At 37.4% G+C, this 14,473-nt stretch overlaps 2 protein-coding genes across 2 annotated transcripts in view; one reads left to right on the top strand and one right to left on the bottom strand.

Annotated features, from left to right (window-relative positions):
* The window catches only part of LOC131000554 (uncharacterized), a 407,676-nt gene that overhangs the window by 334,137 nt on the left and 59,066 nt on the right, over nt 1-14,473 (bottom strand). The window lies entirely within an intron of this gene.
* LOC131000623 (ubiquitin-like protein 5) lies at nt 1,016-2,627 on the top strand. Its single transcript, XM_057926640.1, has 2 exons — nt 1,016-1,339; nt 2,295-2,627. The coding sequence occupies exon 1, from the start codon at nt 1,088-1,090 to the stop codon at nt 1,307-1,309; it is 222 nt and encodes a 73-aa protein (XP_057782623.1). The 5' UTR covers nt 1,016-1,087; the 3' UTR covers nt 1,310-1,339; nt 2,295-2,627.

Here is a 14,473-nt window from a genome sequence, read left to right as displayed (position 1 = left end):
GAACTGTTTGATATAGTAACTTCAGATCAAGTTTTCTACTATCCGTTTCTAGATAGTAAATGTTCAATTATTAATTATATCTTCTTCAAAAAAAAAGATATTAATTATATCACTAATTAATTTAGTTATTTCTAATTATAGTACTCCATCTGTTTCACAAGAGTGTGCATCACTTTTGATAACACATATTTTAATAAAATATTAAATGAGTGTATTAGGAGTTGAAAAGGTAATTCATTTTATTACTAAAATAAGAATAAAAATTAAGGAGTTATTGGTGGGTAGTATTCAAAAATGACAAATACATATTTTTGTGGGACGTTTCAAAATAAAAATAAGAACACACTTTTATGAAACGGAGGGAACATTATTTATGATAGTACTTTAATTTTCCTCTAAACTAATCTAATTAGTTAAACTAATTAGTTAACAGGAATTGTGATGTTAACATACAATTAACAATTCCTAATTTTAAACAACTCAGAAAATTAATCTATTTTATGCTTTTCTTTTGAAAGCTCTGCGTTCTCTTTTGTAGGTGGAGAACATCGAGAAGTGGATTGGGCTCGTGAAAGATGATTTGATGATTCCTTCTCCCGTCTAGGACTTATCCTATCATTCTTGAGGTCTTAGGCGAAAAGAAAAAAAAAGCACCCTAAAACATGAAGCTTTGAGAATTTTATGACAAATTTGTGATAATTATACAATGATAACATTAATTATAAAGTGTAATAAATTATAAACAATGATCAATAATTTTTGAAATAACTTAGATTTTTCAGTATTTTAAAAGACAAAATTATCAATAATTCTTTCAAGATCAAATTGTTTTAATATCACATGTTCAATGCATAAAATCGTTAATAAATTTAACTTTTCATGTGACACAGTAAAACACAAATACTACATGATTATCAATTTAGTTTTGTAGATGAAAATAGTATATTAAAAAAAAAAGGTGTGTGCATATATTCTCGCTAGTGTCGGTTTATCTAGACCGTCCGCGTAGAATCCAATTAGAATTTAAATAAGTAGGAAGAAAAGGGGGCAGAAATCCACATTTTAGGGTTTGCAGAGGAACTGAAACATGATTGAGGTGGTGTTGAACGATCGGCTGGGGAAGAAGGTTCGGGTGAAATGCAACGACGACGACACGATTGGCGACCTGAAGAAGCTGGTGGCGGCTCAGACGGGAACGCGCGCTGACAAGATCAGAATCCAGAAATGGTACACCGTCTATAAGGACCACATCACCCTAAAGGACTACGAGATCCACGACGGCATGGGCCTCGAGCTCTACTACAACTAGTCCCCAATCCTCACTACAATAATCCCTCCGGTAATCCGCTTTTCTCACTTTCTTGCTGTTGATTCGATTCAGGATTTCTATGGCGACTTTCCTGTTTGTGGTTTGGTTTTTACTGCGTTGGTTCTGTCTACTGTTTTGGTCTTGTAGATGCGAAACGTAGGCGTAGTTCACTAGATACAGTATCTTCTGTTTTCGTGTGTGTTGGAATTGTGGAAGCCTATGGAGCTTAGGTTAGGTTATTTTTTTTCAATTAATGCATATTATTTGTAATTCGAGTCTTAGCTCGCGTTCTTTCTGAAACTACATGTTTGTATAGCCAAGTTGAGTCCAATTGAATAGGAGACTGTATCTAGCGTTTGTTAAAGACTTATCTGTATAGCCAAGGGAGTTGGGTCTCAAATTGGAAGTTTAATGCGTGCCTTGCCTATGTTGGGTTATTGTGACTTATCTGTATACAATCAAGTAGGTTGGCCTGCTTTGCAACATATCATCTGTTGTCTACTAATGCCAAATCATTATGTCTTTCTTTGAAATCACATGTTCATGGGCTTGGTAGTGATGTCCAATGCCAAAAGGACACAATTAACCGTGTGGGTACATCACCCCTGTTTTTTGACTCTCTGAATTAAGTACCTCTGCATGCCAAACATTTTTCTTTTTGTAATCCATGTTCAGAAATGCTTTATGAGGCAAGAATGCATGAACCTTTTAGTAGTGTTCTGTTCTCCTTTTAACGCTTTCGGAATGATAGTTTAACTAGTGTAATTCTTACAACCAATCACGTTATTATTGGTCGTAATCCCACAATCTAAAAATCTAAACTTTAAACTAAGAAGTCCCCGAATGCTGATTTTCTATGCATGAGATGAGCTTAAATGCCCAGTTTGCTAAATTATTACTTGAGCAAACGATTATTGCTCAGTTATTTTCTTTATTGTACGGCATGATTTCAGATGCTCATTCTCTTTGTGTTCGATGCCTGCAGGATGGTCGGGGATGATGGACATATATATGTATCCAGCTGTCCACTTGAAGAATGAATGGAGATCATCATCGTGTATATTTTCCTGAACTTTTGAGGGCACTACTCTTTATAAAAATGTATAAATTGATGACCATCTCATGTATCTTATCGCGCAGGTATTGAACTTGAATACCATATATTGGATCAAGATTTAATATGACTAGTTTGGTATCTTCTGCTGTTAGTACCATAAGTGACATTTGAGATTGGTGTGTTAGTTTTCATTATTAAGGATTTTCTCTTCCTGTTTCTGCCATTTTATTAACTGTAGGCAATCAAGCCTTTCCAGTCAAACTGTGAGTAGTTATACCTTTGTTTCAGTAGCAGTAGATAATTTTGCTTGCAATTAGAAACTATTTGATGTTCCTTTTAGTTTTAGAGGGTGTTTGGCTAATGCTTATAAGCTACTGACTAGAATTTATTACTACTTTTTAGCTTATAAGTTTAATTATTCAAATACTTTGACAACTTATAAAGTCTTGAGACATATCTTATAAGCTTTTAGAATATCGTATGAGCTATTGGAATTTATAAGTTTTCTAAGATAATGTTAGTCAAATGCCCTCTTAGACTCTCAGTAATGTCCAAGACAAGAAGTTTATTTCGGCCACTGGTTGTTTGATGTGCATCGACAGATCTTTTGTTTTCGTTTTTTCAAGTTCAATTTCAAGCTTTTTTTGTGTTTTTTGAGATGCTAAAGTGATAATTCCTTGACGATCAATTTTATTTCCGGGCCTGAAATAGCCCAATGCTAGTGTATTTAATTTGAATTATGGAAAATGGTCTAACTACTTTTTGGTAGGGGCTCCAAACATTTATTTGTAAGATTATTGAAAATAAAAACACTAGGTTTAGAAAGTAGGTGTAGTTTAGAAATAAAATGCATTGATGATCGTTAACTGTTTTGTGAGGTTAGTCTTAGTCCTTAGATTATTAAATCACTTTACCATATTCAGCCACTGCAACTTTTGAAAATGGAGCAACATTATTCCTCACTACCCATCTGGTTTTTAACAAAATAACGACTGTTAATTTGGTAGTGATCTATAGGGCTAATGTGCATTTATTTCCTGACAACATTATAATGTCTCTAAAATAATGTGTGTTATTTTAATGTCTCACAAAGATCCTAAAGAATCATTGTCCGAACAATCTCATTTTGTCAGTGAAGCAAATATATTTCTTTAAATATCTAATGGTTGAGATTCAAACTTATAAATTTAAGCGGGTTTAGTTTCTAAGAGAATTAACTTAAAATGACTAACTTCTTTGAAGGATGACTAGAATGGTGTTAAGCTTAAGAACCCGAACAATTTTTGGTGGAACAACGATAGAATACATGGAACAAACTGAACAAATCAAACAGGAAGTCTTATTCCAACATAATAATGATGTATATATATATATATATATATATACTTTTCAAAGACATACTCCCTCCGTCCCTGAAATGGCTTCCTCTTTGGGGACGGCACGGGTTTTAATAAAAAGTTGTAAAGTGTATTGATAGTGGAGAAAAAATGATATAATTATTATTGGAAGTTGTGAAAAGTGTTATAATTAGTATTGGGAGTGGTGAAAAGTGAAAAGTAAGAATAAATAAAGTATTGTTAGTGGTGGGGTAGGTTTCCAAAAATAGAAAGAAAGAAAGAGGAAGTTATTTGGGGGACGTCCCAAAATGGAAAAAGAGGAAGTTATTTTAGGGACGGAGGGAGTATTTAATATAATATTATTTGAACTGAAAATACTCATTTTTCCGAAGAAATTAGAAACACTTCATCTTTTTTTTTTTAAGAAATTAGAAACACTTCAACGAGTGTACATTAACAACCCAAAGAAGCACAAATTTTTGGATATACTTATTTGTTTAGATGAACATAAATGTAACAACTACTCCATTAACTAAGGTTCATAATATAAAGCAAGTCTGATCAGATTCGAAATCCTACTCGGATCAAATTTGGGCCAACTGAGCTGAGTACATGGTGAGGCCGCACACACTGGAGCTTTTGTGTCATATTAAATGATGCAATCACTTTACAGTTTACATGTAAACTTTATAATTTACAAATGGAACAAAAATTATTCAAAACCTAACCAAAATATTCCAAGTGTACATTTTCCCAATAAAATTCGACACGACAAAATTGAAGAGTACGCCACGTTTTCATATATCTTTCCTTAGAATGAAAAATATTTTCCTCTTTTTGCATTAATTTTTTTTCTCTTGTGATTAAAACTCATAGTATAATATTAATTTTCAAATTGCGCAAATAGAGGTGACACACATTTCAACTCTAGGTGTAGAAAGTCAAATTGTCAATATAAGGCAGCAGTAAATAATGAAGCAGTTTGTTTCTCAAAATAAAAAAAATAAAAAATATAGAAAAAGGGCGTTAAATTGAGGGGGCGAGATGTAAGGCGATACGATATTTTGGCGTTGTTAGTTTAGTTTTAGGCGACAGGAAAGGCATAGGCAAATGGCAAATGAATCGTGGGCGTACACGTAAGATCGAGATGGGCAGTGCAGAAGGGTTCATTTTAAATAAGGGATGGGTCCACCGCACGGATGATTGACGTCATCATATCTCTGTCGCTATTGGTTCCCATTGGCCCCACTCCTTCCCTCCACTACTACAGGACAAAACCCAAACATTATCTTTTTTTTTTAAATATACTATTACATCTATCTAACTAATTCACCTTTCTACTGTTTCTTTGTGTGTCTGCTCTCTCTCTCTTTGTTTTATTACATTGAAATATACGTAAAGAGTTCGACTTAGAGAAATGTTTGAGATATAATAATTATTTAGAAATTATCGTGAAAAAATTGTCCATATTAAAGATATACTGTATATGGTTAAATAGAACGTGGATAAATAAGTATAAATTATAAGAATAAAATTATTCAAATTATATATAGAATAGTATTCAGAAATATGATGTGCGTAAATTTGAGGGACATATGTAATATTATGTTTTCGATCATAAGCTCTGACAAGTCACAAGCTATGCTTAAGGATTGATTTTCTTGACCATTACCTCAGTTCACTCATTATAGTGTATACATACCATAGAAAAATTTATGTGCAAAAAAATAGTTTAAGATATCATGGAAAAATAGGTCGAAAAGTGGATGCAAAAAGTTGTCTAAACAACTCCTAATGCATAAAAATGACTGAATTTACAAGAAAAAGGCTAATACTAGTACATGTTAAGAAAAATTTCGCCCTTTGGAATCAATCATAGTCCCGTTCATTCTTCAAGTTTCTCCGTTTTGCTATATTATACGTGCATAAATAGTTAATGGTGTTAATTTACATATTAATTATAGTCATCGTTTTTTTTAATCCAATTATAGTCATCGTTAGCACATACTGATATTAATATATTATTAAATCACAATCCATATTTATTGGTCAAAATGAATAGCTTGCTAATCTCATATTTCCTTTAAAAAAAACTCGGCATATGTTGTACTTACAATATCGTTAATTAAACATAGTGCTAATGCGCTATAATGAAACAATCGCAGAGTAAAGTTGAAATTATAAAAGCATGGTGAGTTAAACGATATTGTATTAAAACATGTGATAGTGACTTACATCGTTAATTTTGGGTTTTTGACTGAGGGAGCATATAAAAATATAATTCAATGTAGCTACTATAATGACAAACTTGTATGTCGTTAATTTTGGGTTTTGATTGTGATGTTTGGTCGTGATTTACATCGTTATTTTTTTCGTTAAAAAAATGTACTCACTCTGTTCCTCATTTTTATACCCCTTTGAGAATGACACATGTTTTAATAAAATTGTGGAGTGTTGGCCCAATATCATTAACCCCCCCAAGCCCAAGCCCAAGCCCAAGCCCATCCCCTTTATACCCTAAGTCCAAATCAGCCCCCCCCATTTCATCACTTCCGTGCGCCGCTGAAATCTCTCTCCCATCTGCGCCCTTCCAATTCCCTCCGCCGCCCGACTCCTCGGTTCTCCTTCCATCTTCAATTCTCCACCCCCTTCCCGATGCCTCCCACCCTTTTTTATCTGGCCCTAATTCTTCACAGCAATGGGAAGGTCTTCAGGCAATTTTCTCGAGAAGGCTCTGCTACTCCTTCTAAGATTTCTCTCCTGTGTGTGAACGAGGCCTTCCTTGTTGCTGTGAGAGTTATCACCGGATTCCTGCCCACCGGATTCCTGATTGGTGATACTCTGGTTGATTGTGTTGTCATCGGAATTCCTGCCCTTAGGATTCCTGCTGTTGGTGACTGACCATCTGAGATCTGAGCGCCGATCTGCTCTCACCATTCCTTTGTGCTGTGATCATTAACGCTGCCGGAAGAAGCTCTGCCTACCGTGGGAAAATCTGAGCCAAAGTGTCCCGAGGACACATTTTCCCACTTCGATCATTTCTGCTCTTTCCTGCTTTTCTGTCTCCTTTTGTTTTCTTCACTTTGTATCATTTTACTTGTTGATTTCTTGGTGTTCTACAGGTACAGGTACAGAGGAGTGAAGACGACGAAGAAGAAGGAACGTGAAGTGGATCTTGGCACTAGAGTGTCGAGTGAGAAGGACCGGAGGTTCGGGAAACAAGAGGAGTAATCCCGGCAAGGCGAAGATACCCAACAGTGGTATCAGAGCCACGGGGACCTTGCCGGGGCTCCTCCCGAACACATCCCTCTCACCCCGCCGCCCTTTGGCTGCGCCGATTCGCTCCCGACGAGCAAGGTTTTGGTAAGACCGACTCTTCCCCTACCTGGGAAGTCGGCTCTGGTAAATTGGCTTAAGACCCTAAAACTCCTAGTCATTAGGATTGGTGTTACCTGCTGTTTTTTCTTTCTTTGTTGTATGTTACTGTTTGGTCTTGGTATCTTGCGATCCTGATCTTTTGTGTGCTTCCGCTTGTTGCCTTATATCTCGATAACCCTCTGGCAATCAAAGCCAAGTGAGGTTCTCCCTTGCATTTGGTCCAGTTCGTCTGGTGCCTGCTGTTTTTTCTTTCTTTGTTGTATGTTACTGTTTGGTCTTGGTATCTTGCGATCCTGATCTTTTGTGTGCTTCCGCTTGTTGCCTTATATCTCGATAACCCTCTGGCAGTCAAAGCCAAGTGAGGTTCTCCCTTGCATTTGGTCCAGTTCGTCTGGTGCCTGCTGTTTTTTCTTTCTTTGTTGTATGTTACTGTTTGGTCTTGGTATCTTGCGATCCTGATCTTTTGTGTGCTTCCGCTTGTTGCCTTATATCTCGATAACCCTCTGGCAGTCAAAGCCAAGTGAGGTTCTCCCTTGCATTTGGTCCAGTTCGTCTGGATTCTCCTTTAAAGGAGTCTCCTCGTGCGAGTACCCTGGAAATCAAGGGAGAAAGGGGGCTATCTAGACAGGCTGTGTGTGCTTTGGTTCCTTATTGTTTCCGCTGTTGTTTTGCTCTCTCTGGTGTTTCTGCTTTGCTCTGTAAAACCTCTCTTGGATTGAGAGCTTCACCCTTCTTTGGACTCAGATAGTCCTCTTGGAACTTCTTGGAGGGACCAGTGTGAAACCTTGCTCCACAGATCAATCTGTGCTGAGATCTGGGCTCTTCCCTGCTCCTGAACTCCAGAAGTTTCCTTCCTTGAGGTCCTAGTGACCTTTTGTTGTGGTGTTACTTGCTCTGTGGTCTGACTGACCTGTTACTCTGGTGTGGTTGTTGTGGTTTTCTGTGAAAAGTGTGTTTGCTTAAGTGCTGCATCTGCATTCACCATGAACAACATGCATTTGGTGCCATTCAATGGCCGAGATGATTTTCAAGATTGGAAAACCAAAATAGAGTGCATTTTAGTCAAGGAAAAGGTTAATAAAGCTCTGTTGTCTAAAATTGACAAATCTGTGACTGATGAGAAACTGCATGATATGAATGATAATGCTAGGGCCACTATCTTGTTAAATCTGAGCAGTTCTGTGGTTAGGAAACTGTCTCATCACTTATGTGTTAAGGATTTATGGGATGATCTGAACTCAATTTACTCCACTTCATCTGAAGAGTCTGCATGGTCTTTACAAAACCAATTTATGAATTTTCAAATGGATCCTTCAAAGGATGTTGATTCAAACCTTGATGATTTTCACAAACTGTTGCATGATTTGAAAATTGCTGGTGATGACAATATTGAGAAGTATGCCCCTCAGATTTTGTTAAGTTCTATTCCTGAGTCTTTTTTCTGAAGTAAAATCAGCTTTAAAATATGGTGGGTCTAAGGTCTCTTGTGAAATGATTATCAATGGTCTTAAGACCAAAGAAAGTGAACTTAAACTGCAAAAACCCAAGTCTCTTCAGGGTGAGGTTATGTATGTGAATAAGGATAATCAGAGAAACCCTCACCATCATTTTTATAAGGGCCAGAAGTCTGATCATCATAAAATTGCTGCATCAACTGAACAGAGGGAAGACAATAGGTTTGATCATAATCAAAATCAAAATAGGAATCAGAATCCTGATCAGAAACCTAGGAAAGTATGTTGGAATTGTGGGAAACCTGGGCATTTCATAAATAGGTGCAAGTTGCCTAAAAAGAATAAGAACTTTGTTCCTAATGAGCCTAAACAGCATGCAAACAATGTGTTTGAAGAAGATGGTGTCTATATGGTACATGACTATGATTTTCAGTTTATAAATTACTCAAATGCTGTGTCTAAATCTGTTAGTTCAAATGAGTGGTTGATTGACTCTGGTTGTACCTTTCATGTGACCCCTTTTGAGCATATGTTTCAAAACCTTCAGTTGGTCAAGTCTGGGCATGTTTCTTTGGCTGATGGTCAGAGTTGTGATATCTTGGGTAAAGGTGATGTCTGTCTGAAATTTGAAAATGGGAGTCTCCTTACTTTGAATGATGTTAGATTTGTACCAAACTTGAAATTCAGCCTGCTTTCAGTGTCTAAAATTGCTGACAAAATGCTAAATGGATCTGTGAACTACTTGAGATTCCAATTTGAAAAAGACTCTATGCTTTACTTTACTGCTCCAAGAAAGGGAGATTTGTATGCTGTAAGTGCTGAGTCAGTTCCTTTACCTGTTGCTAATGTGGTCCATGAGGACAAATCTGCACTCTGGCATGCTAGATTATGGCACATGAGTAACAAAGGCATGGAAATTTTGAAAAAATCTGGTGTGTTTGGCAATGATAAGATCTCTGAAATTCCTTTTTGTGAACCATGTGTGATGGGAAAACATCATAAGTCTGCTTTTCCAGTTTCTGTTCCTTATCCTAGGAAGCATGTTAGCACTGAGATACTTGAATACCTGCATGCTGATGTTTGGGGTCCTGCTAAAGTGCCGACTCATGGTGGAAACATGTATTTTCTATCTGTCATTGATGATTTTTCAAGAAAAACTTGGGTCTTTTTAATGAAAAACAAGTCTGATGTGTTTGAAAAATTGTCAACGTGGGCTACACAGATTCAAAATCAAACTGGAAAAAGGATTAAATGTCTTAGAACTGATAATGGTCTTGAATTTTGTAATCATGCTATGGATAACTGGTGCATTGAGTCTGGTATCATGAGGCATAAGTCTGTCCCCTACACTCCACAGCAAAATGGAGTGGTTGAAAGGATGAATAGAACTCTACTTGAGAGAGTTAGGAGCATGCTTGTTGCATCTGGTTTGTCTAAACATTTTTGGGGGGAGGCCCTCATGACTGCTGTGTATTTGATCAACAGATCTCCTTCTGTTCCCCTACTTGGCAAACTACCAGAATCTGTGTTTTATGATAAACCTGTCTGTTTGAAACATTTGAGAGTGTTTGGGTGTGCTGCCTATGTTCACCAAAATGTTGGGAAATTAGAACCTAGGGCTAAGAAATGCATATTCCTTGGTTATCCAGAAGGGGTAAAAGGCTATAGGTTGTGGGATAGGTCAGTTCCTGGATTCAAAACTTGTGTGAGCAGAGATGTGTCGTTCAATGAGTTTAACTTTCCTTGTTTACTTGAATCCTCACACTCTGCTACTCCAAGTGAGGTGGAGAAAATGCATGTCTATGACTTCAACAGGTATGAGTTTATGTTCACCCCACCCATGGATCCTCTTGAGGTGGATCCTCTGCCAAATGATCCTCATACTGAGCAAGCTGAAACTGACCCCACTCCCAACCCTGAACTCAACATTGATCCCACCAACTCAGCACCTCCTGATAATACTCCTTTAAATGACTATCAACTTGCTAGGGATAGAGAAAGGAGGATTATCAGACCTCCTGCTAGGTTTGATGATTATAACTTGTCTTTGTATGCTTTCAATGTGTTCAACAATGTGGATTACTTTGAACCCTGCAATTATTCTGATGCTGTTAATTCTGCTGAGTCTGACAAGTGGTTGACTGCTATGAATTCTGAAATGAAGTCTCTGCATGATAATGAAACTTGGATTTTAGTCAAGAAACCTGAGGACTGTTCTGTTGTTGAGTGTAAATGGTTGTTTAAAGTCAAGCATGAAACTGATAACATTAGATACAAGGCTAGACTTGTAGCTAAAGGTTTTACACAAAAAGAAGGCATTGACTATAATGAAATATTTGCTCCTGTTGTTAAGTTCACCACTGTGCGCATTATGCTTGCCTTGTGTGCTCACTTTGATTGGGAATTGAAGCAAATGGATGTTACTACTGCTTTTCTTCATGGTGACCTTGAGAATGACATTTATATGAAACAACCTGAGGGATTTGTGAGTGAGGAGTTTCCTGATCATGTGTGTTTGCTGAAAAAGTCTCTATATGGTCTTAAACAGTCTCCTAGACAATGGAATCTCAAATTTGACCAATGCATGCAGAACTTGAACTTTTCTAGAAGTCAATATGATCATTGCTTGTATTACTCAAATTCTGAACCTCCTGTGTTTCTGTTATTATATGTGGATGACATGCTTTTACTTGGCCCTTGTCTGCAAACCATTGAAAATGTGCAGAAAAAGTTGTGTGAAAATTTTGACATGAAAAATCTTGGTGATGCTAAGAAGATTTTGGGCATGAGCATAGAAAGAGATAGGGAGAAATTCACCTTGCTGTTGCATCAAAGTGATTATGTGAAACAAGTTCTTTTGAAATTTAATATGGAAAATTGCAGATCTGTAACTGTGCCTCTTGGTTCTCATTTTGAATTAAGTAAAAAACAATGCCCTAAAACTGATCTTGAACTTGAAGAAATGAGAAACATTCCATATGCTAATGCTATAGGTTCTGTCATGTACTTGATGATTAGTACTAGGCCTGATATTGCTTATGCTGTTTCTTGTTTAAGTAGATATATGGCAAATCCTGGTGCTTCTCATTGGGAAGCTTTGAAATGGTTGCTCAGATACTTGAAGTCTCCTATGCATTATGGTCTGAATTTTGCTAAGGCTCAAGATGTGGCATTAAATGTGTTGGATATGTTGATTCTAACTATGCAAATGATATAGATAGTAGGAAGTCATCTACTTCTTATGTATTCACTTTGTGTAATGCCTGCATTAGTTGGAAATCTCAATTGCAAAACGTTGTTGCCTTGTCTACTACTGAATCTGAGTATCTTGCTGCAACTGAGGCTGTGAAAGAAGCTCTTTGGCTTGATGGATTGCTGTCTGAAATTAGATACATTGATGATAAACCCATTGTTTTCTCTGATAGTCAATCTGCCATTCAACTATGCAAAAACCCTGTGTTCCATGATAGAACTAAGCATATTGCAGTTAAATATCACTTCATTAGGGATGTAGTTGAAAAAGGAGATGTTTTACTTGATAAGATTCCCTCTGAATTCAATCCAGCAGATATGGGCACCAAGTGCCTTCCAGTTGCAAAGCTGGAATCTTGCTTGGAAACTTTGAATATTGGTCCTGGTTAACTTTTCTTTTGTGTCTTTGTGTGACAAGTTCAGCCTCTGTGGCTGTTTGTCTCTTCTTTGTCTGTGTTACTTCTTTTTCTGCATGATGTTTGTTGTCCTTGAGCTGCATGCTGTGTTCTGGTCTGTGTACCTACTGCTGTCCAGTGTGAGTTTTTCTGTTTATGTCTCCTTGTCCTGTGTGTGTGTGACTGCCTTGTTATGCTTTGTTTTTCTTTGTTGTCTGCTCTGGTCTGTTTGTCCCTTCTGTGTGTGTCTTGTGTGATGTTGCTTGAGTGCATGTGTGTGTGTGTCTGTTGTGTCTTCAATGATAACCCTTTTGGGTTTGAGAAATGGTGATTTCCCTTGGGTTGGTCTCTGTTGTTGAGATTGAGTTAAATATGCATAATATTTTTCTCACCCTCTATTATCTTGTCTTTGTGATAGGATGATAGTAAAAATGGCTGTGATGATAAGCTCGTTTCAAAGGCTGGCTCTTCCCTGGTGACTTAATGATCATTGTGCCAAAGGTGGAATGTGGAGTGTTGGCCCAATATCATTAACCCCCCCAAGCCCAAGCCCAAGCCCAAGCCCATCCCCTTTATACCCTAAGTCCAAATCAGCCCCCCCCATTTCATCACTTCCGTGCGCCGCTGAAATCTCTCTCCCATCTGCGCCCTTCCAATTCCCTCCGCCGCCCGACTCCTCGGTTCTCCTTCCATCTTCAATTCTCCACCCCCTTCCCGATGCCTCCCACCCTTTTTTATCTGGCCCTAATTCTTCACAGCAATGGGAAGGTCTTCAGGCAATTTTCTCGAGAAGGCTCTGCTACTCCTTCTAAGATTTCTCTCCTGTGTGTGAACGAGGCCTTCCTTGTTGCTGTGAGAGTTATCACCGGATTCCTGCCCACCGGATTCCTGATTGGTGATACTCTGGTTGATTGTGTTGTCATCGGAATTCCTGCCCTTAGGATTCCTGCTGTTGGTGACTGACCATCTGAGATCTGAGCGCCGATCTGCTCTCACCATTCCTTTGTGCTGTGATCATTAACGCTGCCGGAAGAAGCTCTGCCTACCGTGGGAAAATCTGAGCCAAAGTGTCCCGAGGACACATTTTCCCACTTCGATCATTTCTGCTCTTTCCTGCTTTTCTGTCTCCTTTTGTTTTCTTCACTTTGTATCATTTTACTTGTTGATTTCTTGGTGTTCTACAGGTACAGGTACAGAGGAGTGAAGACGACGAAGAAGAAGGAACGTGAAGTGGATCTTGGCACTAGAGTGTCGAGTGAGAAGGACCGGAGGTTCGGGAAACAAGAGGAGTAATCCCGGCAAGGCGAAGATACCCAACAAAAATGGTTGAGTGTATTGTGAATTGAATAATGATTTTAAAGTGATTAAAGTAAAGTAATGGTCCCACCTTTTATCGGATTGTATGAAATAATTTTACTAGAAATAGAAAATGGTAGACATACTAAAATGACAAAGGTCGTATGAAATTGGGGGACAGAGGGGTATATTTTTTTTTTCGAGGCCATGGCTTGAAGACCTATGGTTGACGTACAACTACGGTGTCTACCGCAACGTTCTCGTAAAGCTCTACGACAATGTTGTTGGATCAGTACTCCCATTCCTCGTCCTCTTCACCGGGATTATAAATCCCCTATTTTGGGATCCAATAGCTGCCATTGACATGTTCAATCTATCTCCTTATGAAGTCGAGCTAATTATTTTAGATTCGGAGCGGGAGATGCGGTCCTCTTCTGGTTGGTGAACGTCAATGAACACCTATGACTAGATGACGGGATGTTGAACACACGTCGATCCCAACAGCTGTGACAACCAAGTCCAACTTTGTATTTGAGTACATACAACGACCCCAACAACGATCAATGGTAGAAAGCGGCGTCCACATCGGTGTCGAGAGAGAAAGAGAGTTCATTTAGTAATTTGGGGGGAGAAACAAAGAAAGATCAGCGACAAATATATGGTTTAGTGTCGTACAAAATAAATTTGCGCAAGTATGTGATATATACTAAAGAAAATCATAGTTAGCGATGGATAACGATAATAATTTAAAAATCATAAAAAATAAAGTTTATTAATTAATGAAATCCTTTGTAAATTAAAAAAAAAAAAGATAGAAACATTATTTACAATGGATTAATGACATAAATTTATAAATAAGAGATAAATAATTTAAGACGTCGATAGATTCCTTATTTTTTAAAAAAAAATAAAAATAAATTTTATTATTAAGATAGATTAATGAAGAAAATTTTAAAATAAAAAATAATTTAAAATTTATTAGCTAACGATTAATT

The sequence above is a fragment of the Salvia miltiorrhiza genome, chromosome 8 (genome assembly GCF_028751815.1).
Source record: "Salvia miltiorrhiza cultivar Shanhuang (shh) chromosome 8, IMPLAD_Smil_shh, whole genome shotgun sequence".
Taxonomy (NCBI): Eukaryota; Viridiplantae; Streptophyta; class Magnoliopsida; order Lamiales; family Lamiaceae; genus Salvia; species Salvia miltiorrhiza.
This window is presented reverse-complemented; position numbering and strand designations above follow the sequence as displayed.

Coding starts and splice junctions, on each gene's coding strand:
- LOC131000623 (XM_057926640.1), top strand. CDS start 1,088: ATGATTGAGGTGGTGTTGAACGATCGGCTGGGGAAGAAGGTTCGGGTG.